General features: G+C 41.1%; 4 protein-coding genes across 5 annotated transcripts in view; 3 read left to right on the top strand and 1 right to left on the bottom strand.

Moving 5' to 3' along the window:
- Nucleotides 1-6,607, top strand: memo1 (mediator of cell motility 1). Its single transcript, XM_039783488.1, has 9 exons — nucleotides 1-316; nucleotides 1,718-1,799; nucleotides 1,886-1,954; nucleotides 2,125-2,237; nucleotides 2,795-2,906; nucleotides 3,753-3,895; nucleotides 4,035-4,111; nucleotides 4,529-4,633; nucleotides 5,353-6,607. Exons 1-9 carry the CDS (start codon nucleotides 256-258, stop codon nucleotides 5,482-5,484), a joined length of 894 nt encoding a protein of 297 aa, XP_039639422.1. The 5' UTR covers nucleotides 1-255; the 3' UTR covers nucleotides 5,485-6,607.
- A 1,392-nt stretch (nucleotides 6,608-7,999) lies between these two features.
- Nucleotides 8,000-11,731, top strand: srd5a2b (steroid-5-alpha-reductase, alpha polypeptide 2b). Its single transcript, XM_039783487.1, has 5 exons — nucleotides 8,000-9,631; nucleotides 10,526-10,689; nucleotides 10,823-10,924; nucleotides 10,998-11,148; nucleotides 11,269-11,731. The coding sequence occupies exons 1-5, from the start codon at nucleotides 9,357-9,359 to the stop codon at nucleotides 11,333-11,335; spliced, it is 759 nt and encodes a 252-aa protein (XP_039639421.1). The 5' UTR covers nucleotides 8,000-9,356; the 3' UTR covers nucleotides 11,336-11,731.
- A 669-nt stretch (nucleotides 11,732-12,400) lies between these two features.
- Nucleotides 12,401-17,046, bottom strand: mkks (McKusick-Kaufman syndrome). The gene is made up of 4 exons (XM_039783482.1): nucleotides 15,845-17,046; nucleotides 14,022-14,203; nucleotides 13,159-13,269; nucleotides 12,401-13,070 (listed from the first exon to the last, which is right to left on the bottom strand). Exons 1-4 carry the CDS (start codon nucleotides 16,824-16,826, stop codon nucleotides 12,642-12,644), a joined length of 1,704 nt encoding a protein of 567 aa, XP_039639416.1. The 5' UTR covers nucleotides 16,827-17,046; the 3' UTR covers nucleotides 12,401-12,641.
- Nucleotides 12,924-27,143, top strand: part of LOC120547796 (SLX4 interacting protein) — a 40,571-nt gene continuing 26,351 nt past the window's right edge. Inside the window, exons 1-2 of one of the 2 annotated variants that reach the window (XM_039783484.1) lie at nucleotides 12,924-13,013; nucleotides 18,273-18,355. In XM_039783484.1, coding sequence (XP_039639418.1) covers nucleotides 18,329-18,355 — 27 coding nt within the window. In that variant the 5' untranslated portion in view covers nucleotides 12,924-13,013; nucleotides 18,273-18,328. Of the gene's footprint in view, nucleotides 13,014-17,294; nucleotides 17,564-18,272; nucleotides 18,356-27,143 lie in introns of those variants that run through there. The other variant, XM_039783483.1, reaches the window with a different exon arrangement.

The raw sequence follows: 27,143 nt of genomic DNA, 5'->3' as shown, positions 1-27,143 counted from the left end.
TTACACCAGACTGACGTTTGCTGCTCTCTCCGGCTTACTTATTATCCGGTAACAACACCACGGCCAGCTGACGGAACACTGAGCTTGTTAGCAGCAGCTAGCCCAGCTGTCTCTCCAGTCGAACTGCCCTTTGTCTTTACAAGCAAGTTAGCTAGCTGGCATTATTTCTCCTCTTGGTTAGCTGTCACTGGCTTCTGTAATTTTTTTCGCCTGACAAGAGTTAAGCAAACCAAGATAGGCGGCTTGGGAACCAAGATGTCGAACCGAGTGGTGTGCAGAGAAGCAAGTCACGCCGGGAGCTGGTACTCTGCTTCGGGTAACTGTCAACAGAGCACCGTCCGAGTTAGCAAGATACTATGCTAGCTATCAGTTGTTGTTTTGTTTTTTTAATCACGGTAGTCTGTTTTACTTGTTTTGTTGGCTTTTTATGTTGTATAACCTTTAATGTATTGAGATCAAAAACTGTCAAATGCATGTCTTGTCACAGCAGACGGTGATTTTTAACGTTAGCTAGGCTTGTGAAGCTAATCCATCTGATATAAAGTCGACTGACGTTAGCTAACATTAGCTGGCATGGACTGCTTTATCTCCGTTATCCTATTTGGTGCATGGTTGGTTTGAGCTTATTCAGCGCTTCTCCTCCTCGGATGGTCGATGGAAACCTTCCAAAACCAACGGAAATTTGCTGCTCAGCATTTTTGACAAGCAAGCAAAGCTTTTAACTTAACGGTTGCTAACTTGGTAAATAATGCAGAACTCCCTGGCCTAACGTCACCTTATGTCTGGCTAGAATAAGACCTTCCCTGAAGCTGCTAGTATTGTTATGGTCTTGTTGGTCTCTGGCCCTGACACGCTAAAGTTAGGTGCATAAATAGTCGCTGCCATGAAACAAAAGACTGGAAGGGCAGGGCAGACCATGGAAGGTTCATGTTGCACCCCTTCCCCCATCTTACTAGCTCGCTGCTAGTTTCTTGTTATTAAACCCCAAAGGCCTGCCTGTTTATCCATTTTAAGCTTGCCTTATTGCATTGTTTGTAATAACCTTTTTCGACAGAATATACAGTACACTAACGATTGTATTGTGTATTGCATATAAACAATAATATGTCCATAAGCATAAACTGAAGGCAGAACTGCCGTTAATATACCCCTATCCCGATGCCCGTTTTCATTTTTACAAAACGAATAAACAGTTATACTGGTTGGTTGTTTTTCCTGCAGATTTAATTTTTAAGTTAGTCAGCTATGCTTGATTGATGTTGACATCACGTTAGTAGCTGGGACATTGGTAAATACCAAGCAGTTTGCACAGTAATACAGGCAGTGTGTTCCAGTATATGCAATTAGCAAGTGTAAAATTGAGCTTTTGTTTTATTAAAGGGACATTGTGGTTTATCTCCATTTCTTACCCAAAATAACATAACACGACAAGATTAAGTTAACCACTGATGCCACACTTGGATTTCACCCCTTGGGGATTATTACATTGACATATACTTGATTTTAGTGATCTATGCTTGTAGCTTTGCTGAGTCTATCAAATCCTGTTTGTATTGATCAGACAATGTTTTTCGTGCTGGCCCACTATATCATTTTTAGTCTTGTAAGGAAGCATTGAAGTATTTAGTAATAAAGTATAGAGAGAGCAGTATGAGTCGACTCGGCCCCTTTAATTCAGTGATCTGAAATTGATGAAAATGTTTACCTACCATTTCAGGATCCCAGTTGAATGCACAATTAGAAAGCTGGCTGTCCAAAGCAGAGTCCACAATCAGACCTGCTAGAGCCATCATAGCGCCGTAAGCACACATCAAATACAATCTGAACATGTCAAAAGGTATCTGTGATGCCGTCTCATTCTAATTTGACATGTTTTTGTTTGCAGGCATGCAGGGTATACCTACTGTGGTGCTTGTGCAGCACATGCCTACAAGCAGGTTGATCCCGCTGTTACGTAAGTCTTTCAGTTTTTATCTGTATTCTATAAGAACATGCTTTGTAAGACTGTTTCTTATCTTAAATTCCCTCCCACAGAGTGAACAGATAGATAGTAGAATATAGTGCTGGTGGTGATGTGCCTTTTGTGAATAGAGCGAGTGTGATAAAAATCCTGTTGCCCTTCAGTCGTAGGGTGTTCATCCTGGGACCTTCACACCATGTGCCCCTCTCCCGCTGTGCCCTGTCACCTGCAGAGATCTATAGAACACCTCTCTATGACCTGAGAATCGACCAGAAGGGTATTCACCGCTTTCACTCATGACATTGTGATTTTTTTACTCATTGTGTGTGCGTGTTCGTCTGTCAATCTCAGATGTTAACACATGCTAATGGTTTAATTATTTAGGAAGGGTATGTTAGGGGTTTTGTGAGGTAGTAATGTAACCACAGTTTGGATTGAAGTTTAGGTCTGTTAAGTGTAGAATGTAGTGCGTGTTTCATGCCAAAAACCAAATGAGACAACACCTGTTTTCAGTAACACTAAAGAAAAAAGAAAAGAAAAAAGATCACCCAAAATTACCCTTTCCTCGTAGTGACTGTTGTAGTCCGACTGGAGGAGCTCCAACATGCAGACCTCAAGCAGTCTTGGGAGGTGATACCCTTTTAATCATCCACCAGGGACCAGACAGTTCCCTCACTATTAAGATAAATTCTTTGTCAATGATGAGGTTTTTCTCAGCTAGACACTTTAACGATACCCAATTTAAATGAGTGTGCAGCCCCAAAATGACATAATCAGGAGACATGGTCATCATAACTTGCACAAATTAAAGTGAAACTCACCTCTGTTTTACAGTTTATGCTGACCTCTGGAAAACTGGGTTGTTTGAGCGGATGAGTCTGCAGACAGATGAAGATGAGCACAGTATTGAAATGCACTTGCCTTACACTGCTAAAGCCATGGAGAGGTAATGCACATAGGAGTGGCATTCATTGAACCAAAGAGTCAACACTATATACTTGCAGAGGGAACGGTCCCATGGAATGAAGCTTTTTCTCAGGTGCCCTGTGGAGTTTTGTTCTACACAAACAAGTTGTGTTTACATTCTCACCAAAACGCAGTGTTTCCTTGAGCTCTAACAAATGTACTGAATGCATTTCCTTCCTCGTAGAACATTTGCAAAAACGTTTTTTTTTTTAAGTATTTTAAATCCTGCATTTTTTAAACCCATATTCACTTGCTAGCAGTCTTCTTCTTCCCTGTCTTTGCTAGCACATTGCAGCATATTTTGGCATGTTACTGTCACTTATAGATCAGTGCAATCGTGTGAGACCATTGGCAGGAGTGTGTATCGTGCTCTTTTAGTTCTGTTTATTCTTTTCATTGTCGTTCTATATATATACTAGAATCACATTGGTACAGCGACACATGAAGTGGGATATACAGTACCTAATTGATACAGTCTTTTGTTAGGTTGGCAGGAGTCAAAGGAATTCTCTTGGTTCAGAAAAGCACAGATCAGGCATGTATGAAGTGAACCGAGTACACGTTCAATGCATATTAAACTTTCAAGTTGAACTAAAACCTGAGGTGTTGACTGACAAGAAACATTAGTAACCTAGGTGTTGCATATAGGGTGCAGCTTATCATGTGGCGGGCTGGCAGTTTCCCATTAGCTTTTGATGGATGCTCTGTGGAAAATAAAACTGTATTAATGCAGATTTTATTTCCACCCATGTCCATTGGACAGAATATTGCCAGTGAGGGGCAGTTATTGTACTCGAGTTGTTAATTCAATAATCTGATGTTGCAGCCACAAAGACGAGTTTAGCATCGTCCCTGTGCTTGTGGGTGCCCTGAGTGAGTCCAAGGAACAGGAATATGGGAAGCTGCTCAGCAAATACCTGGCAGACCCTTCCAACCTTTTCATTATCTCATCCGACTTCTGCCACTGGGGTAGGTACCGACGAATAAAAGCACTGGAAATTACACTCATTCTCCGAGAGTATTCTGACATCTTATCTAAGGATAATTTGGCCTAAATGTCATGACTGTGACGCGACTGTTTCCAGCTTTGACTTTCTCTTATTTTAAGGTCAACGGTTCCGCTACACATACTATGATGAATCTCATGGGGAGATCTACAGGTCTATCGAGCATCTTGATAAAATGGTAATCATTGAGATATTTGATTCAAATGTAAGATCATTCATGAAATGAAATATGTGAAGATATTATCATCAGCCACATGCACAGCTGTTACGGAAATGAAGTACACATTAAATAGACATAATGTCACAACGAGCCAGACTCGTAATAGTGTCATTTTCAATACCTCATGTGCTCTTAATGTGACTGTTAACTTTAATGTACCTGCTACGAATACACCATGTTTCAGGAAGTTGGAGTACTGAAGGGCAGAGAGGATATGGATAGTTTTTATTTTGAATACACAGCGTACAGAAATAACTGCTTTCTAGAGATCAAATAACCAAGTATAAATAAAAAATAAACATAAATATATTGAAAAACATGCCATAACAACAAAACAATTCGAAACATGACTTTTTTTTTCCTCTGCCTGTAAAGGGGATGGGCATTATAGAACAGCTGGATCCCATGTCTTTCACCAACTACTTGAAGAAGTACCGCAACACCATCTGTGGGCGTCACCCGATTGGAGTGCTTCTAAATGTAAGTACCACAGAAGAAGAGCCTCACCAAGCGTATCGCTATGTAGACATGTTGATAGGTGTTCAATTGACTGTTTGCTAAGCCCCGCCTGCCTTATTTACTGTAAGTACGCCGCTATGTCAAGCTTTCCATTCTCGCACATGCAGTTTATAATGATAACTTACTGCCCAAAAATCTTTACTCTTTGGAACAGCGGGTCCTTGATTTCAGAAAGGGAGCTTCTCATTTCTAGCCTACGACTGTTTGCTGGCAGAAATTACAACTGTGGCAACATAAAGGGGAACTCTATAGGGGATCCTTACCTAAATATGCACTCGATGGCTTCAGGCAAATCATGCTAAAAGGCTAAAGCTGCATGCCCCAAGCAAAACGTTAACATCCTCACCAGTTGATGATCCATACAGGCTACATGAAAGTAAAGAAACAGGATTGTTCTTGTATCGCAGTGTAGAGGTATGTTAGAGAAGTGTTGGTCCCACTATTTCAAGTATAATAAAGAAAAAGAACAGACTGTTATTTAAGGTTAACATCTGTATAGCTTTCAGACTAATGTAGTTAGTTAATAACATCCTTCTTGGCATTGGAAGTGCTGCTTGGTTACTACTCTAGGTAGTAAGCTAGTTATCCATACACGCTAACAATTGCAGCATGAATTAAAGCAGACAAAACGCACTGTTTTATCCATCCCGTATGCTTCTGTGCTTGTTACTGTTTTGCAGGCTGTGGCTGAGCTGAGGAAGTCTGGTTTAGAAATGAACTTCAGTTTCCTGAACTACGCCCAATCAAGTGAGTGCAGGAACTGGCAGGACAGCTCCGTGAGTTACGCTGCCGGGGCTCTCATCGCTCATTGAGGTCAACTTTCGCCAGGGCCACTGCAGCACCGCTGCCCGCCCTTACTATCTATCGCCATAACCTGACCCAGACACCCTCCCTCTCGCCCTGTCCCCAGTTACGCCTACTATTTGCAGAAAGGACCTAGACACTCAAAGCCAATACAGTCTTCTTTCTCTGTCTCTCCCTCAGCTCTCCTCCGCCTTTCTCCACCCTCCTCTCAGTTTGAAGTGCGTCTCAGTTTTGGTTCAAATATTTTAGCTTGAAGTGCAGTTTTGAGATCATGTAGGAGCAAATGGTTGGAGGAGATGGGAAGAGAGCGTATTATTTTGGCTCGGAGTAAACGTTGGAAGGGGGGGGGAAATCTTGTTTGGGTTTAGTCCTGTTTTGTTTTCCTGACATTTTTTTACATTTTGGCTCTTGGCGATCTGTGCTCATGTAATTCGCCTCTAAAAAGGAATGCAAATAAAACTGCAGATCTTAATAGAGCATATTAAAATTCTGCCAGATGATGGTTTTGACTGACTGCTTCAAGCTACACGTGACTTAAACGTTTGAAAACAGTCTCGTAGATAATTACTACCATTTCTCAACATTTGTTGTAGTTGCTAACAAAGGGCTGCACCCAACAAAGTTCACTAACCCCCCTACTGTACAAAACCAAAAACATTATTACCCTGTTTATTAGCATTTATTCTTATTTTATTCCTTTTATTTCTCCCTTTTTTTAGTAGTTTTATTAGATGTGATAGTATTTACTCAAGTAGTGTGTAGATTTGAACAAAAGCAATGTTGTCGGTCAAGTTTGAAAGCCAACGTGGTTTGCCCAATAAATTAGTGTGTGCAACACTGCTTCCAGATTCCAAGTCTATGCCTTTAGCATTACAGATATGTTTTGTGAGGGCCAGACTCCAGTTGTGCTTCAGAATTGTAATCAAAGCTGAATATTGTGTGAATTACTCCCAACACTGACACCTCTAGACTTTGTTTACACTGTCACCTTCAATCTCTGTGGTTATTGAATTAGCAATAGATTGGAGTGACAAGTAGGAAAATGATTTTGTTACATTCAGTTCTGTAACGGCAGCGACGTGTTTGTTTTGGCCTGAATAAAGTGGTAAAGGCCTAGATGATCTGCTTAAATTCTTGGAACTGTTATTGAATCTGTTGACTAGGTATTCATTTACAAATCTTTGTGTTAATATGTTTTTATTTAAGAATGCCAAACGTTATTGGGAAGATAGAAGTCATCCTTATTTAAAGGTTTTCTTTCCAGTGTTGTTGCTTTTGTATGTATGAGAATTCACTTCAAAATGGCTCTCGAGGCAGTAGGAGTATCAATTAGACAAGGTTAGCCAAAGCAACTAATAGATGGCCCAAGTTTAAAGATCAGCACAAAGTGTTAATGCTCTGCTAGAAGGTTTAAGAATATACCCAGAAAAGTGACAGATGTTGCTCCCTGCTGTATTTTTGAAAAAAGAAAAACACATTAATATTTACTTTATGAAATGTCAAGCACGAGGATCACAAAAGAAAAGAAAATGTTTCTTTCCTTTTCAAAGTAATATGCTATGTAGTCCTGCTGTCTGAAGTACTTCATAGATTAACAAACAAAAAGCGGATGATTCATAATGGCAGTATAGTCTTTTAATTTAAGATCTAGGCAGCACACAATGTCTGCTGTCCTGTCGTTTTGGTATTTGAATATCACGGACTTTTACTGATGCAGTCCTCTTAACATTGGTCCGTCCCTCTCGGCACCATAAGAGGCGTCACACTTAGCATTAAGCTACAATGTCTGGTTGGACCAAGTGGGCAAGAGATGAATCCTCAGATTCACTTACACTCTGATCCTAATTTAAGGGAAACTAGTGAAGCATGACACACTGTGCTATTGTGCCTTTTATCACTGTTGCACATATACATATAAAGTGTATTCTCACTTTTAGTCTTATTTTAGAATCTGTACTTTCAGTTTTTGTTTTTCCACATGTACTCTCCGCCTGGGCGAGTGCCCAACAATGTATCCAGCTCACACTCACACTCCTGGAGTGTGTGACCTGTCCCCCCTCATCTGTTGGTCTAAAATGGCACCAACTGTTATCTCCTTTTATCCAGCAGGGAGTGGTGTTCTCTTTTTTCCACCTCATTCCTGTAGAGAGACAAAAGGCTGAACCTCAGCACTGTTCATTTTCTGTTTTATGGATCTCTGTTTGTCTTTCAGAAATGTTTTTTTGTATTATTATTTTTTTCTTGCTTAGAAAATGGGAACTTACACGTCACAAACCTAAAATATACTACTTAACTGCTCCCTAAATGGAGTTTTTTTTATCTCAGGTTCCACTGACAAAGCATCCCAAAAGGCTCTTCAGATAAAGCCGCGGATTCATGTTACAAAACAAGTAAAATGTACTGAAAAGCATGTCTGCTCTGGTGTCTTGTTCTTCAAGTATTTGCAGTCACAACTACTGATTTCATTTTTTAATCACTGGCTTTAGTGAAGATGTTTATTCCTCCAAAGTGGCAATGGATTAGTAGCCTCTGATTATTAGCACTGCAGCAGATTATGTATGGTTCTAAACTGCGATTTTCAACCTTGTACCTGTTTGTCAATTTACAATGGAGACATTAAGAAATGTTTCCAGCAGAGGGAGCCAGGTGGTTGGATGAATATATTAAAATTACGGTTTCATATTAGAAACTAAAGAATGTGCAGATGCTAGTATTATGTTTTGCATTGTATTATACAGATGTGTTTCTGTTATATAGCCTACCCTCATTGATATAAATAGGTTGGACGAAATAATAGAAACCCCTGTTACTATAACACAATACAATTCAACAGCTACGTCCTCCAAAATTATCAAGTTGAATCAACACCTCAACAGTTTCAAACAAATCTGAACATTATAACTTTCATGAAGGTACTGTAGGATTTACTGCAGGACTATTGTATTACACTGCATTAGCTTTATCTAGGTGTACCTAATAAACTGGCAACTGCAAGTATTTGTGTACTTGCACAAAACTTTGATGTTATTTTGTAAATTTGACCTTTTTATTTCCAGCATTTCTTGTTCTAAACACATCAAATTACAGAACAATATGAATATTTGACTTTACTAAAGATGTGTACTGAAACAGGAAGAACATGTTACTGTTGTAATTATGAGAGTGGCACTAATATTTCTATTGTCCTATATAGCCTGAGATTGTTGGGCTGAGTGGAGCATATTAACGTCGCTGTTCTTCTCTAATTATAGCTTAAAAGTACACTGAGTAGTACATTTCAAACTGCAAACGAGAATTTAAAAACTTGTTTGAATGTTGTACTAAACCTTCCCTTACTGATTATGTAGAACAGGCATGTCTGGTTATGAGTCCTGAAGCTATAGACACATTTATTGTAATAATGTAAGCAGCATGATGACTTTATTGTGAAGTTATGGTGAGTTTAGTCGGTTCTCCTTTTTTAAGTGCTTTGGTCCATGTCTGAACTTCTAACTTATCCACTGGAAAAGTTTAAACTGGCACACAGAAGAAACTGTAAAAACAAACAGAATTTGAGATTGGGGCAGATGTTGCTGTGTGTGTCTATAAACAGGATGGACGAGCAGAGGAACATCAAAACAGATTCCATGCATCCGTTCAATCAAATCGTACCTTTGGGAAATGCAGCTATTTGAAAACAGCGCATACATTCCAAGGTGGAAAGGATAATCATAACATCACTTCAAGCAATGTTTGTGACCACACAAAAAGGAGCACTTGCATTTCAGCAGGCTGACACACCTCTCTATTTTCTTTGGGAGGAGTCAGAGAGGCTGTTAAAATCCATTTGACTTTATACAGATGCTTACGATTAGTTATAAGAGGAAAAGATTACTGTGAGATGCACTGCTATAGGGACTTTGTCAACTATCTCAGCTGCGGGATGATCCTGGCAGGACTCTGGCACTTGGTCCATCACAGGACGACACAGACCTCCTATGGGCGCCACATGAGGCTCTCTTCTCCGGCTAGGACGGTCCCAGCCAGACTAGCCTGGTTCCTCCAGGAGATGCCAGCTCTCCTGATCCCCCTGCTTTTAATGCTCACCTCGCACAAACCCTCCAGTATGGGGAAGTACCTGCTGCTTGGGACCTTTTGCATGCACTACTTTCACAGGTAAATACAAAGACAGGGGCCTAGTTTTAGCCATTTAATGTGTACGTAGAGGGAAGTGAAAAAATGTACTTCATCAGCAGCTTTGGAGTTGTGTGAAGGAAGGTACAGACCCTAATTCATCCAAAATACAAGAAACTATACAGGATTACTTGTATAGGAGGACAGATAGTTCCCGTTTGATTTTAGTTTGATTCAATTTCTGTTACTTGTCACACTGTTTTGAGGTGTATATTTTTTCCTCATATTTGCTGATATATTTATTTACTTATAAAGTATATTATTACACCTTGCATTTCTTACATTGACTTATTTTTTCATATTTGTCTCATATTTACTTAGCCTGTTAGTATACAGTATGTACTACATACAATGTATGTATTACAAGAAACATTTCTCTATATAATGGTTTATGAAAGCACTGACCAAACATGAAAAGCCTCCTGTTCGTAATTACAGTAATACAGTACAGTAATGATTGCAACCTATCATTTTGTACTTCTTGACAGAAAACAACAAAAAGTGTATATGTTGTCAATTTGCCAGTGTACATACAGTATAGCTAGTAGATGTACAGTATGTATTCAGCCACTTTGTAAGTAAAAAGCAAGAGCCACGTAAAATACTCTTTTTTTTTTTTCAGTTGAGACACTGAAAAATGAGCTTTGGGAATAAGATTTCCTGCTGCTATAATCTCAAAACACTGAGGAATGCACTGGTAACCTCCCATGAAGAATGTGGCTTAATGGCAGGCCTTTTCTGCCTGCACTCAAATGCTAAATCATTTATACAAAATCTCTCCACCTGGCTGTAAAACATGTTCTTTGCATGGATAACATGCACTATTATCCCCCCTCCTCTCTCCACCTGCTGTATCTGTTTCTTCACAAATCATAGGACATTTGTCTATTCACTACTGACCAGAGGAAGGCCTTACCCACTGGGTGTGATGGTGGCAGCAGGTTTATTCTGCTCTGTAAATGGGTTCCTACAGGGACACTACCTGCTGCACTGTGCCCACTTTCATGATGAATGGTCAGCAGGCTATCGCTATAAAACTGGTAGGAGCAATATTCATGCTTTGCTTTAAAATGGCCAAATGGAACGTATCATTTTGTGTGCCTCATACATTGTGAGCATTTAAAATGATTGCTTTTTAAAAGTCAATAATATACATGTAGGATTTTCTTCCAGGTTTACTGCTGTTTTACATTGGAATGGCCATCAATATACATAGTGACTATATTCTACACAGCCTGAGGAAACCAGGGGAAGTCATTTACAAGATTCCTAAAGGTAAGACACACTTTGATAAGCTCTGATCCACTCCGTGCTGGCAGTGACTTGTGCTCTTCTTAATCTCCTGCAGGAGGTCTGTTTGAACACGTGTCTGGTGCCAACTACTTAGGAGAGATAGTGGAGTGGTTTGGCTATGCTGTAGCCACCGGGTCCCTTCCAGCACTCTCGTTTGCTGTGTTTAGCCTGTGTTTTATTGGACCAAGAGCCTTACACCATCACAGGTGCCTAAAACACTAATGAAAAGTCCTGACACAGTACATGAATACTCATGTGCCAAACTACCTACATTACCATATGCTATTTCCAAGTGACAGTTGTTGTGTTCTGCTCCTCTGTTACAGGTTTTACCAAGAGAAATTCAAAGACTATCCCAAGTTACGAAAGGCTTTGGTTCCATTCTTCTTCTGAGAGGAAAAAGCACCTGGCTGCCATCTTGTTAAAGGGCAGACAATAATTGAAACAGCAGCAGCTGAAGACAAGCACTCTCATTGATGTATTTTTAAAACAGAAATTAACATTTCTAAATCTGTTTGGCTTTTGCTTGCAGTCATTGTTCAAAGCAATTATACATTCATTGTTCAACTATTTCTATACAAACTGCTTTGGAACAAACTTGCATAAATACATTGATACAATCATTTGGTGCTCATATTATATTTTGTGATAAGATAAATGTTTATTTTTTACATATCATTACACTGATTGTAACTTGGCTCAGAGATTTCCCCCACCATGGTCTGTCTGTCAACATATCAAAACATTGCAAACAGGAAGGCATTAAAGTGGAACATGAAATTGCCTTTAGTCTTTGTGTTGGCAGGTAACGAGTTTATGTTACAGAGTAGCAAGTTTAGACTGGTAACAGTTTTTATATAACAATGGAATGTAAAACAAAATTGTGGCAACCTGGCAGCACCTCCTACTGCTGACTAAAGGCAATTGCAGCAGAAACATGCTGGTCCTTAATAGACCTTTTTCACGGCAGACATGTTGACATGTCGTAGTAGGAAAAGCACAGGTGTATTAAAAACCATTAATGATGGCTGCATTCCACTTAGGAGAGACCCTGGTATTGTACATGCTGACTCACTGGAACAGCTCACTGGGACACTTGATGGAATTGAGCCATCGTTAAGGTTATCAATTTCAGCTGTGCTTTTCCTACTATGACAAGTCAACATGTCTTCTGTGAAAAAGGTCCATAGTAAAAGTTTGAAAAATTGGATAGGAGCTGAATTATATTCATTCAATACAATGTATACACTCTTAAATATCATTTAAAAGTAAGTTTTTATCGTTCAAGTGTTATTGTCTGAAAGTGGTGGTAGATGGCTGGTGAATATGAAACGTTAAAGTGTATGGAGAAAAGGTTGTTACACCAAACATAGAGGGCACATGTGAGCTGACAGCAAGGCTGGTAAATACAGCATTATATAGATTAATACAGATACAGATTAATAGAAGCAACCAGTATAGCAATAAGTATTTTTAATATATTTTTTTTCATTTTTTTAAGTCCAGAACTTAACAAAGAGGTAAATCACAAGACAGAGGCAAGACCTTCTCACTGACTGACACCAGGATTCAATCAATTTTCACAAAAGGCAATGCTAACATCTATTGTCTAAACTGAAAAAACAAAAAAAAACAGCATTTATTTCTTATTTTCATCATTATAAACCAGAGTCCCACACTGGATAAAATGCTTATTTTGCTAGTTCATATCTTGAATTACATAACGCACGTCCAGTGCAAGATTAGCAGTTTCTACAGCAACTTGCAATGCATTGAGTTTAGCAGTGAAGGAGTCAAGCACTCGTGGCTGCACAGTAGGGACTCTAAAAAGAGGTGCAGGGGAGAACTGTGGGTATTTAGTGTTTAAGTAAGTCCACTTCTGATTAGTGCTACTTTCCACCAGTCCACAGCCACAAAAGCCCGAGCTATCCTCCATGCGTTCTTCCATGACATCTGCAGGGTGACTCCAATGATGAGCATGAGTCAGATCCATTAAAGAATTCCCTCCGTCGTGCTCCAGCGCTGCCGCCAAAGACTCCAGAGATCGGCAAAATCCCTCCACGCCACGAAGGTACTCTGTCTGTGAGCACCCTAGTACAGATACTGTCTCTGTGACTTTATCCATGCTCTAAGACAGAAATATGTTCATGAGTTTACTGTGAAGATATGTGAAATCAATCAAATTGGACTGGTTTAGGCAAAATATTGGCTCTCACCTTGTGTCTTACGTAGGCAGCTAAGTGGGTCTCAGTACACCCACCTCCAAGTAAGGCAGATGGCTCCCTCAGGGTGAGCCTCAACACATGTTCAGTCTTCTGGCAAACCACCTTTAAAAGGACACATATTACCACATCAGTTCATCTGTCAAACTTTCCTCTCATTAATGAACATTCCAAGCTGATGTCTGTGTGTAAAAGCAATTATTCTGCGTTTTTAAAGGTTTAAAAAAATAAATATGTGATGCCAGTTGATGCTTTCACCAAAAGTGCTATAGAAGAATTGATTCCCTCCCCCCTGGCTGTGTTAGTGAAAAACTAACTCCATACTAATTGAGCTTTATGGGGCAGTATATGATCAATCATATTCCTGCTTTAAGCCGCCTACACATGATCCACAGTAAAACCGCTCTGCATTGGCTATGCCACTGTTTTCCTATGGGGAGAGTGGTGGAGACAACTCGGAAGAAGCGCTACCCTTGGCGTTGCGCACCGCTCAGAATTGCCGCCGAGCTTTGCGCTCAAAGTTAAAATTATTTCAGCTTTGACCTTGTTGCCGCTGACCTTTCAAGGCGCAACCAAAGCCAGAAGCAATGATGATGTATACCTAGGCTGCGCTTTGCCTCTGTGCCTGCAATATGCTCTGCGCCCTACCTGGTGGTTTTAGCTCTGATCATGTGTACGTGGCTTTATGGAATAATATCTAGTGGAGACGCAAATCTTAGTGGGAGGGAGATATCCCTCTGATGTTTAGGAGTGAATCTATGGTGTAACAGGCACATGGATTGACATTTCCGTGCATGGGTTCGCTCTTTAAGAATCAACAGTAGGCTACAGTCTCCACCATCCTCACTGCATCTTACCTTTAGCTCACTTAACATTGTCTCGTTCCTGTGGCAGAGGATCATGGTGCAGATCGCCGAATCCCCAGGAGGCTGTAAATGCAGCATTGTCTTGGATCCAAACTGCTTAATACTGAGATCCCTCACCTTCCCGTAAGCCTTGGCTGGGATTGTGGTGTGCAATGTGGCCACAGGTTGAGACCCTATACGTTAAATTGAGAGAGAAATTAACACACCCTCACACACAGTGCAAAGTAACCGTACATTTTATACACGTCTCTGTAATTCAATATTTTGGGTATTTGGAAACTTTGGGGGGTTGACACAAATTTAAAAGTATTGTGGTTTCAAATGGATTGTTTTCATATTAATTTGAAAATAATGGATCAATCCAGCCAGGATTTAAAGGTCCCATGGCATTTTTTTAACCTTAAAGTGATGGTTCGGAGTAATTTCACCCTAGGGTCCTTTGCACCATGACCTCGAGCCAAACACCCCCCCAGAAGCTTTTTTCACCTGGGTCGAACATTGAGAGAGTTAGCGTAGAGTAGCGTTAGCCGCTGAATAGCTTAGCGCAGAGGTTAATGGATCCGAAGTGTCTCTTAACATTACCCCACTAATAATGCCCGAAATGATACCAAAGGTCTACACTAGTATATATATAGGTTATGCACTCATAAAACGATGGATTGTAAAGTTTGTAAGTACACCAGAAGGTTATGTAAATAACACTTGCCTGCTGGCTTCTGCTCTCTGCTGTTGTTGTTGCTGTAAAGCCGGCTTAGGGACATCTACAAATTACAACACCCAAAAGAGATGCAACAAAAATATTTTTTAATTTAACTTATTTTTTAAAGTAAGTGCTGTAGTATAACTAGCAGGAGACAAGTAATAATTGAGGTAAGTTTGGAGACATTACCTTATTTAATCATTAAATTAATAAATATTTTTGTTGCATCTCTTTTCGGTGTTGTAATTTGTAGATGTCCCTAAGCACTCTTACTGCCCGGTAGTAACAGCAGCAGCAGCAGTAGAGAGCAGAAGCCACCAGGCAAGTGTTATTTACATAAACTTCTGGTGTACTTACAAATTTTACAATCCATCGTTTTATGAGTGCATAACCTATTTGTACTACTGTAGACGTTTGGTATCATTTCGGGCATTATTAGTGGGGTAATGTTAAGAGACACTTCGGATCCATTAGCCTCTGCGCTAAGCTATTCAGCTGATAACGCTACGCTACGCTAACGCTCCCAATGTTCGACCCAGGTGAAAAAAGCTTCTGGGGGGTGTTTGGCTCGAGATCATGGTGCAAAGGACCCTAGGGTGAAATTACTCCGAACCATCACTTTAATATGAGTACCCCCAGCCTTCCTATGGTCCCTGAGTGGCTAAAAATGGCGATAAGTGTAAACTGAGCCCTGGGTATCCTGCTCTGCCTTTGAGAAAATGAAAGCTCAGATGGGCCGATCTGGAATCTTGCTCCTTATGAAGTCATAAGGGGAAAGGTTACCTCCCCTTTCTCTGCTTTGCCCGCCCAGAGAATTTGGTCCACCCATGAGAGAGAGACATCATGGCTTTCAAACAAGCAAAGTAGCAGTTGGTCAAGACAACACCCCCACCCTCCACCTCCCCCCCCCCCTCAATAGCTACAGATACAGAAATGGCACATACTAAGGAAAGCTCATTGTGGGACTGGATCTAGTGGCTGTAATTCTGCACCAAGGCTGAATTTCTGGAAAGAGACTTCAGATACAGTATTAGGGGACCACCAAGGCCTATATAAAAGCATCCAAAGAGCAGCATGTCATGGGACCTTTAAGACATATAGTATAGACCCCTACCTGTCAGTTGCGTAAGTGGCTCCATGAGAGTGATTCCCAGTCTCTCTATCACCATGATGCCATGACTCCTCAGGTATTGCTGTAGGACTGGGTGTATGACCTTCTGGCATATAAAGAGCTTCACCTCATCTTTAACCACCTGTTGGCCGAGCTTTAGGAGCTGATCCAGTATCTGCGAGTCTGTGTCTACACCCGGGTGCACCTCAATTATCCCTCCAAGGTCAGAAAGGTCTCCAGCAAGAGATGCACTGAACAACACCATGCGCATTGGATTTGAATGCAGGTTCTCTACCTTGTTGAGGCAAAAGACATCAGGCATGTCCACCAGTAAACCTGGAAACACTGCAGAGTTTAGCACAGAATGACCTTCAACAGAGACGGTCACTATTTTGCCAAGACTGACTATACCCGGGCTGTTACAGGGAACAGTCAGCAAAAAAGCTTGTACAGCCAACTTGCTGATGTGAAGTGCCTCTCGCTCGGTTAGCACACATGCTGGTTTGCTAGAGATGATACTGCGAGCTAATGTGATCAAGCTCTGGCTGCTGCAGAAGTCGAGCTTCACTTTACAACCGCAGTCTTGTTGTTGTAGGTAACTAGTGCACAGACCCAACAAGTGCTTGTTCACGCTGGTAGCCACATTCCCTCGGAGACCAGACTGCTTTGCTTGCTCAATAAGAGACAAACAAAGAATGGCAGCAAACAAACCACAGTCACTGAAACGAGAAACGTGGTTGAGAATGGAGGTTTTTATCAGATTTATAAAAGGCTGTGAGGAGGAAATGGCTGGAAGGAGGACTGAGGAGGTTGAGGTAGTTATAACGTGTCCTCCAATGTTGTTATGAACTTGTTTTAGTCTACCTGTCGGACCAATACAAGATCTCAAGAGCTGTCTTAGCAAATGGAGGCTGTTACAAATACCAGTGTTGTCCAGTGGTAGATCCGTACAAAGAGATGGAGATTTCTTTACGAGTCGAGACATCACTGAAGCAGCAATTTCTCAAGGCACTGGCAAAGCAGGCTCACCAATGTCGAAAACCTAACGTTACAGAAAAAAAACAGCGAGATTAGCTTTTTGAGTAGCGACGGTACGACGAATTGTTATCACGGTGTCCTTTTAGACTGTTAGAAAACGCTACTTTGCTGCTTTCATGTTAAATCAGCTTTGCTTGCCACGACATGGATAATGAGGCTTATTGAATTGCCTGACGAAAATTAAACACATTTTGGGATACACCCTTTATATAGTACTCTGAACAAATCAAACAATGTTGATTTTATATTAAATGGCTATTTTATGATGAAAAATAGTTAGATACAATTCGACAACATAATATCATAGACAGTTAATATCGAGGTTAAAACAGGCTATTTCAATACGCAGCTCGTTTCCATGGTAGCGCACAGCGTTGGGTCCTGGTGGGGTCCTATTCTATTCCCTTCTCTTGGTCCTACTAATATATATGTCAATGGTCCTATTCGATAAACAAACTGTAGTGGCTGCTCTCGAGAGTCGCGACTAATCTAAAACTCATTAACTCCCCACTACCCTGCACAGAGGTGGACAGTCGCCTTGCTACCTTGTTAATTCCTATGGTTAATTCGCCAAAAGCTCCGACTCATAGTGGCTTTGCAGTTGTTGGACTACAAACTGTACAAAGTTAATGTGACGCCATCTCCTGTCGCCTCATCGTCTGACAACATTTAAAACTATTGGCGGTATGACATCTGTTGTTATTTTTGATCTACTACAACGTTATACCAAATTAGTTTATTTAACTAATAGTGTCATTAACGTGTAATTTGCTAATGGTGGCTCTAACTTAGAGCCAGCATTTGGTTTCTTAACAACTTGAATCATTCGCCTCGTGAGAGAGATCAGTTGGACCGATAACTGTTAGTCAATACGCCGTTACGTGACGTTACAATTAACGTTAACTAGCTAGGTAGTTAGCTAAACTCTAAATATTTTACGGCAAAAATGCTTTAGCTCTAATCTAGCTACATTTGAAGAGACCACGTTGGTCTGCACAATTTGATTAAGATGAATGAAGGTCAAAACATATGACGTTAACTTAGCTAGACATTTAGTGTTAAGATAGCTAAAGTTAGTCTGCAGGAGATCAATAGCACTTGCAAAGATAACGCGTGGTGGTTTGGTAATAATTACAGTATTTAATTTCATATTACATTGCCACATATTAGGTTAACCTAAACACAATACTGTAATGTTAGTCCAGCGCTGCTTAACTTTACCCTAAAAGAGTTTTGATGGTAAAAGTTATATTAGCTAGCTAGCTAGCTGCACTGGTTAAGACAGCCAACGTTGATGCTATTTTGTTAAGGTGATGAACTAAGCCTGCTGCCAGCTTTATGTTATGTTGTTTTTACAGTATGCCCTGTGTAATCCATGATCCAATTGTATTAGGTGAAACTAGCTGACCGCTGCATAGCTGCTGTGTACTAGCTGCTGTGTTCACTGCAATGGCTCCTCTCAAATTTGTCATTAAGGTAAGTGAAAATAAAATATACAGCATACAGACCTCTGTAGTGCAGTGTTATACTGTTATTGTAGTGTTATATTAAAAAGTATTGTGTTTTAGGCTTTAAATTAGTTTTGTGAGTCTGCCATTTGAATAAAGATGAGAATAAACATACATAGAGGAAATGGCATAAAAAGCTCAAACATTTTAAAGATAAGGTATTTTGTTTAACTCAACATTTATATGCGTTTGTCTGTTTGAAGCATGTTTTGGACAAATTCTCTAACTTTCAAGTTTAGATTTTTTTTTTTTTATTGTATTTGCTCAGAACCAAAGTTGTGCAATGCTGTTGCCATGTTACATTGTAAACTGAGTTTAGAATAGAATGCCTTTTTATTGTCACTATACATATGTACAATAAGATTAAAAGCAACTCCTTTTCCAGTGCCAACATGTACATAAAATAAAGAAATACAACAACATGAAATAAAATAAGTAGTGCAAAAAAAAGGGGGGTTAAGGTGCACAGTTTTTAGACGCTATATACATAAAAAAAATATGGTTTTATATACAGTGTGATATGCCGTGTGGGTTATTGCGCATTATTTGAATATTGCCCAATAGTGGAGATCATATTCAATGAGTAATATACATTCACCTTAAAGATTATTAGGAACACCCTACTAATACTGAGTTTGACCCCCTTTCGTCTTCAGAACTGCCTTAATTCTTCGTGGCATTGATTCAACAAGGTGCTGGAAGCATTCTCTAAGCGACTTTGAGTCCATGAAAAGCGCTATATAAATTCAATTTATTATTATTATTATTATTATTAGAAATGTTGGCCCATATTGATAGGATAGCATCTTGCAGTTGATGGAGATTTGTGGGATGCACATCCAGGGCACAAAGCTCCCGTTCCATTGGAGCTTTGTGACATGGTGCATTATCCTGCTCGAAGTAGCCATCAGAGGATGGGTACATGGTGGTCATAAAGGGATGGACATGGTCAGAAACAATGCTCAGGTAGGCTGTGGCATTTAAAGGAACACGCCGACTTATTGGGAATTTAGCTTATTCACCATAACCCCCAGAGTAAGACAAGTCGATACATACCCTTCTCATCTCTGTGCGTGCTGTAACGCTGTCTGACGGCTCCAGCATTCGCTTAGCCCAGCACAGATCCTGCAGGTAACTGGTTCCATCTAGCCTACTGCTCCAAATTGTGACAAAAGTGACAAAATAACGCCAACATGTTCCTGTTAACATGTTGTGATTTGTAGAGTCACAGCGTGTACAAAAAACAACATAACATGAGACACAGCCGTCTTCTATCTGTAAACAAACTGGGAACTATATTCTCAGACAGGCTTGCTGCGAGCATATCACTCCACCCAAGTACTATATTCTTCCGCCTGAGAATATAGTTCCCGGTTTGTTTACGGTTAGAAGATGATGTTACTATTTTGTACATGTTTGACTCTACAAATCACAACATGTAAATAGGAACATGTTGGCGACAATTTTCACTGTTCGAGCAGTAGGATTACTGGAACCATTCACCTGCCTTTCTGTTATGGGCTGATGCCGCTGGAGCCGTCAGACAGCTTTACGCCACGCAGAGATTAGAAGGTATGATGTGTCGTCAACTCGGGGTTACGTGATGAATAAGCTAAATTCCCAATAAGTCGGCGTGTTCCTTTAAACAATGCCCAATTGGTACTAAGGGGCCTAAAGTGTGCCAAGAAAACATCCCCCACACCATTACACCACCACCACCAGCCTGCCCAGTGTTAACAACTGACGGATCCATGTTCTCCTTCTGTTCACGCCAAATTCTGACTCTACCATCTGAATGTCTCAACAGAAATCGAGACTCATCAGACCAGGCAACATTTTTACAGTCTTCAACTGTCCAATTTTGGTGAGCTCGTGCAAATTGTAGTCTCATTTTCCTATTTTTAGTGGAGATGAGTGGTACCCGGTGGGGTCTTCTGCTGGTGTAGCCCATCCGCCTCAAGGTTGTGTGCATTGTGGCTTCACAAATGCTTTGCTGCATACCTTGGTTGTAACAAGTGGTTATTTGAGTCAAAGTTGATCTTCTATCAGCTGGAATCAGTCAGCCCATTCTCCTCTGACCTTTAGCGTCAACAAGGCATTTTTGCCCCCCAGGACTGCTGCATACTGGATGTTTTTCCTGTTTCAGACCATTCTTCGTAATCCCTAGAAATGGTTGTGTGAAAATTCCAGTAACTGAGCAGATTGTGAAATACTCAGACCAGCCCGTCTGGCACCAACAACCATGCCACGCTCAAAGTTGCTTAGATCACCTTTCTTTCCCATTCTGACCTTCAGTTTGGAGTTCAGGAGATTGTCTAGACCTGGACCACACCCCTAAATGCATTGAAGCAGCTGCCAAGTGATTGGTTGATTAGATAATTGCATTAACGAGAAATCTTACAGGTGTTCATAATAATCTTTAAGGTGGGTGTATATTAGACAATGAGAGTAATGATATTGCACAGTATATAGATATTGCACAGTAATGGAATTGCACAGTATTATCAATAGTATTAAATATTGCACAGTAGGTGGGTAGAAGAAAGTCCGGGGGTTGGGGGGTGAGACTGTGAAGTCAGTGCATGTGTGAATTCAAAGTGGTTATGGCTTTTGAGAAAAAAACTGTTCTTGAGTCTGTTAGTCCTTGTTCTGATGCACCTGTAGCGCCTCGCTGAGGGCAACAGGTTAAACAGATCAAAGCCAGGCTGGGAGCTGTCCTTAATGATGTTTTTTGCTCTGCTGAGGCAGTGCAAGTGTAGCCGCTGTTGAGCCTTCTTGATGACCGCTGTGATGTTCTCTGTCCAGGAGATGTCAATAGAGATAAGGAAGCCGAGAAACCGGAAGGTGTGGACCCTCTCCACACACTCGCCGTTGATGTAAAGGGGGGCTAGGTCGGTGCTGTTCCTCCTGAAGTTGACAATGATCTCCTTGGTTTTCTTGATATTTAGAGCCATGTTGTTCTCTGAACACCAGGCTGCCAAGTTCAGGACCTCCTCTCTGTAGGCTGCCTCGTCTCCCTTTGAGATGAGTCCGACCACTGTGTGTCGTCAGCAAACTTGATGATGAGGTTGTTGTTGTGGGCCGGACTGCAGTTGTGGGTGTAGAGACAGTACAGGAGGGGGCTCAGCACACAGCCCTGTGGGGAGCCGGTGCTCAGGGTGCGAGTGGAGGAGAGGTGGGGGCCGAGTCTCACTGTCTGGGGCCGGTTGGTGAGAAAGTCCTTTATCCAGGCAAATGTGAGAGGGGGGAGGCCGAGAGTGACCAGTTTGGTGATGAGAATGTCCGGAATGATTGTGTTGATTATAACCTATTTATTGTAATTCTGTGTGTCCAGTTTCACACATTTACAAAGGCAGATGGTCTAATAATCACACAAAATGGTAACCAAAAATAAAAGGTTATTATCTGAACTCATGTTAAAGCTATAGTGCGTAGTTTCTGTCGCCCCCATGAGATACTAAACATTGACAACACTGTTGTTGCATCAACATGATACAAGCCTAACATAATCGCGCACCGCCCCCACCCCTCCTCCACGCAGTTACTTGTAGACAAGGAGGACGCAGGATTAAAAAAAACATGATGGACTCTTCAGAAGAGGTAATTATCGGAGTTTCTGCGTGAAAAAGTAGCCGGATGACACCATTTTCTAAACACAGCCATACTGAGAAATGCAGAGAGAGTTTTGTGGAGCTTAATTAACTTTGTATGAACTCATTTGGCAATGGCTTTAATGTAACGGACGTTCATTAAAGTGCTCATAATATGCTTTTTGGCTTTTTCCCTTTCCTTTATTGTGTTATATATCTTTTTGTGCATGTAATAGGTTTACAAAGTGAAAAAGCCCAAAGTCCACCCCAAAGGGACTTAGCATCTCCAACAGAAAACACTGTTCACAAACCGCTCCAAACAGCTCTATTGTAGTCCAGCCTTTACTTCCGTGACAAACGTGCATCACTTTGTAACACACATTATAATGCTCGCCTAGCTGCTAGCGTGGCACGCCCTCATACTCTGCTTCTGACTGGCTAGTAGTCCTTACCTAGCTACTGAGCATGTGCGACTCCCAACAAAGATGGAATAGAAGGGAGATGCCTCACTCTGTAGCTAAAACAGAGAGCTCAACACACAGGGTGAAAAGGGGAGCTGCAGCAAAAATATGGTGTTTTTTGAAAATGAAACCATGTAAACCTATTTTGATATAATCTCTAAATACAATTATGAACCTGAAAATGAGCATAATATGAGCACTTTAATGTAAGAAAGTTACGAGCTAAATGTGAATATGTAATATCGTGTGGAAAAATTCTGTTTCAAAGCAAAGCGTTTGGGTGCTTTCACTGATCACAAAGCCTCACAATTACTTAAGAGTATGATATGCTATGTAATCCTAAAATACAATGTATAGACTAATACACAAATAATCCCTTTTCAATCATTATTTATGACCCACTACAAGTGTGTGGCGGTGTCTGTATCTGCAGCGTCCCTGCCATCTGCCTGTATTTTCTCTTTTCTTTTGCTGAGTAAGGGATGTTTATTGCCGTCAAAAAGGGCCCTGGGCCCCACGTGCGTGTGTAATCCCCTGCCAAAACAGCGGGCAGGTTGTGCCGCCCGTTTTCTTTCCCCACCGCCCTGTTGCCCCTCAGCGTCTCAAACCGATGCACACACACAGAAAAAGACAGAATATAGCTTTGCATTCAGTCATATTCGGCTATGCAGCACTGTCACGCGGAGGTGTGGGTGTATTTATTTGTGCTTTAGAAGGTTACCGCTGTGAAGCAATCAGAAAATAACAACACTGCTTTGTTTGGCACTCCCTCTTTTCATTCACTCTCTAACTCGCACGACCACCGCTGCTCTCTCTCTCTCTCTCTCTCTCTCATTCTCCCTCTCCCCCCCCCCCGAGCTGGGGAGGACTACATATTATGCCTTTTAAAACAAAAAATGTTTTCCCACATAAAAAGCACACAAGATACTAAAGAATAAGTTAAATCTGCATTGGATTAAAGATTTTCAGCTTGTATTGCCAGCGTTCATAATAGACAACTATTGTCAAACAACTGCTACAGATGCTAGTTCCAGCAAGTGACGCGAGTTATTATGGTCTATGTTAAACCAGCTGTTGTGCAGTAGGGTAAAATATAGCTTGCTTATCTCACATTTACAGTTGAATATCTTGTTTCAACGCCTTCTATGTTGGTTTTATACCCTATCTATGTATGCTTCTTAGTAGCAAATTCTTCGGCCACTAGAGGGAAGTACAGATCCATGTTTTAACTCTCTGGCCTCCACATTCTGATGTTGTTATTCATCCTTTAGAAGACATTATTCAGAGTTGTTGCTCACCTTTTGTAAACCTCAACCGTCTGCCTCCCTGAGAGCCTTTTGTTAATGGACACAGCCATACAGAGCAGAGGAAACTCATTCTATTAAAAAGCCAAGCTGTTCATCCTCAGTCTGATGCTCTGTCAGGAATAATGCACATCAGATGTTTTTGTTAAGTGCAGGAAAAGCCGCCGGTTTCTCTTTTGTTGATGTTTCATTTATTGAGAGTTTTGGATGAGGGCTGCAGACATTTGCACTGATCTCTCACATCCTCCATAATGCCATGTGTGCCTAGTTGACCAGATATTGCATTCACTCCCTTTATTTGTTTCATATGCATGCCTGCATACAGGCTACCCTCAGCTGGTTGTGGGAGAGTAAAACCCTGGAGGTTCACGGAGGGTTCCTTCCCACTGGGCACATTATTATACTGTTGTGTTACTCTGCCTGAGAAAATGCGCACAGCCTCTGCCATGCTTAACCAGCTAACCACAAACAAGTATGCTAGAAGGGATCAGTCGAAACAATAGCATTCAAGGCGCTACCCTGGGCTCCTCCTTTGCAAAACAAACACCACTATGTTTTTTTAATAAGTGAATTACCCACTTACCTTTTTAGAATATTAAAGAACAAAAATCTGCTCAGAGACGTTGCTTTTTTAACGAAGGCATGTTGCAAAGTCTGTTTGCCAGCTTGCACAGAGAGCGAGGATCATTGGAGCAATTATGGTTGGATTCACAATGCCATGTTTAGTACGCTGTTCAGCAGTGTGTTTTATGATTTCTTTCTCCTAAAATGTTTTCAAAGCAGCTCCCTCCCTGGTCTGTGGAACTGCAGGAGGTGCTGGTATGCTCCTTCTTAAATAGGCTTAGACTATATAGTGACCTGCCACTTCTCAGACCTCCCGAAAAGGGCCTGCAGGCTAAAATACTGATCTACTGAAGCGCTTGCTGTCTGCCAGGACATTACAGATGCAGAGCCCTGCAATCTGCCTTCTATTAGCAATAGGCGCTGCTGACTTTCTTACCATCTAATGTTGTAGTTTGAGACAGAGAGTGTTTTTTAAGAGTAAAAAGATTGAGGTATCGCAGAGCAGTTTAATGTCTGAGGTTTATGTGCTGTTTGGTGGTGTTGTCACTCTGCAGATGAGCTCATATCGGACCACACATCGTGCCTCTGTACAAAATCGTTGCAGTCTGATTAGAAACATTTTAACACCTTCCAACTTGGGGAATCTTTCACAAGAGAAGGTGACAAGAATAAAAAAAAAAAAAGCCCTACATTGCGGTACAGAATTCACATTTCCTAACCAGGTCAACCCCTTCTCAGCCTGCTATTTCTCTCTATCTACCAATTTCTCAAGGATGTGTCTGTTTGAGTTTTGTTTGCCGAGTGTTACCTGGAGTTATTCCTGTCTGTTCTTGCTACTGGAATTCCACTCATGGGTTGTGTCTCTTTTTCTCATCAAATAAAGAGGACTCAGGTGTGCCGACATTCATCTGAATGAAGGGAGCTTTGCACACAAAACACTTCTGCTCACTATCTGTAAATAACATTTGCCTCAGTAATAATCAAGTCTCAAGCTTCACTGCTCGGTATCTGGCAGTTTGAAAAATTGGAAAAGAGAATTGTCTGTCTTGCCATTTCAAAAAAAAAAAAAAAAAAAAAAAGGAAAGAAGAAGGGGGAAACCCAGGTGACTCACAGCACAGGGAGAGCTGGGAATGAGGCAAATAAAGCCTGAGAGCAAGGTTGTCACACCCACAGATCTAAAGAGCTCCCCTGGGTTCTTTGCAGACTTGGAGAGAGAGAGAGAGAGAGAAAAAAAAAAAAAAAAAAAAAAAAAAAAAAAAAATTTTTGAGAGTGAGACTGCATCTGCTGCCCCTTCTCCCAACGCTGTAAACGCTGTTCCTGCGCTGGTTGGTGTTAGTGCTAGCGCTGGCAGTGCGTCCGAGAGATGTCTGGTTCTTTTATAGCGGGAAGAGATAAGAAAGAAGAGTGTAAATTTGGGAACTGAGAGTGATATAGACCAGAGCCCTGAAGTCTAGAAAAGAAAAGGAGCAGTCGGTGGCTTCGAATCTGGATTTGTTTATTTACAGAAATATGAAGGAAACTTCTCGCGTTGTGCTGTGAACTGTGGGCAGCTTGGGTCTTAAATGTTTTTTTGTCTTTTGTTAACCCTTTTGTCCCTGCAGGTCATGGTTATCAAATTGCCAGTGGGGAGAATTAGGACAGAGAAGTTGAGCTTAGCCTGCAGGAAGACTCCTATTCATTCACTGTGTGACAGCACACAAAAGATGGCACAATAAAGGATTTGGTATTAAGTAGCTCTCCTTGCCGCCTCTCATTCAGCCTTCAGCCTCTGTTCATAACTCTAAAAAAGCCTGTGCAAGACGGAGAACAAAGCAGTGCTGGCCCACTTTAGTATGTATTAAAAGAGTAACTTCCTCTAGAATTAGGCCCTTTATCAAACCTTTCTTTCCAACAACAGCGACAGTTGCGTAGAGTATTGCTTTAAATGTTTCAAAGCAAAGTACACAAAATAGGAGAGCTCATGAATTTGATAAATGAATATGTGAGCCTAATGAAATCCTTTAGGGTCCTGCTGATGGTGCTTTAGAGATGGTGATTTCTACGCTTTCAGTGAGCTTACTGCATTCTTTTAGGCACTTTCAAAGGAAGGCAATGTTTTTGTGGTCCGTATTACTGCGTCTACAATAGTATTAGGCTACCACCAGAGATCTCCCTAAAGAAGGGCCGTAGCTGGGGTCATAGTTCATGGCAGAGTTCAGCGTAGAGATCCACCGGTCACTCTTTTGTTCTGGGAGTTGACAAAGTAGTAGACCACATGATGTGATTGTAGTCAGAGCCTTTGTGTAAAATTAGATTCTGCTGCTTTTGTGTCTTATCTGCCACACTCAACACAATCTTCCTTTTTGTAAAAAAAGCTCTGATGGCTGCACCTAAACAGCGCCACCATGACTCAAAGATTGACACTTCAGCAGGTAATTTGGTCCTCCACCAAATTCTGCTGAGCAAACACATTTTTGTTCTTATTAGTGTGATTGCATTAGTTTGCTTCCCTGACAAAATCCCCCATTTCTGAGAAGCACGGTGAATCACATGCCATTTTTGTGTGAGGGTGGAGGGAGGAGATCAATGTTTGTCATTAATGTCCAGTTCCCATTTGAGTCTTGTCTGCTGCTCTAATGTGATAAAAGGACGTTAGTCCAAGGCTTGCTAGATGTCTGGCTTTCGACCCATAACACAGACTCAATCAGAAGCTCACAAACTACTTTTAAGGTATTCACCCTGCTGTGTCTCCATAAGGGCCCCAATCTCTACACTGCTCCCTTCGTTCCAAAATAACCTTGTGTCGCTCTTTTGAGCTAGCATTAGCTTGTGTCATTTTGAGCCATGCACCCTAGA

Source organism: Perca fluviatilis, chromosome 19, assembly GCF_010015445.1.
Source record: "Perca fluviatilis chromosome 19, GENO_Pfluv_1.0, whole genome shotgun sequence".
NCBI lineage: Eukaryota > Metazoa > Chordata > Actinopteri > Perciformes > Percidae > Perca > Perca fluviatilis.
This window is presented reverse-complemented; position numbering and strand designations above follow the sequence as displayed.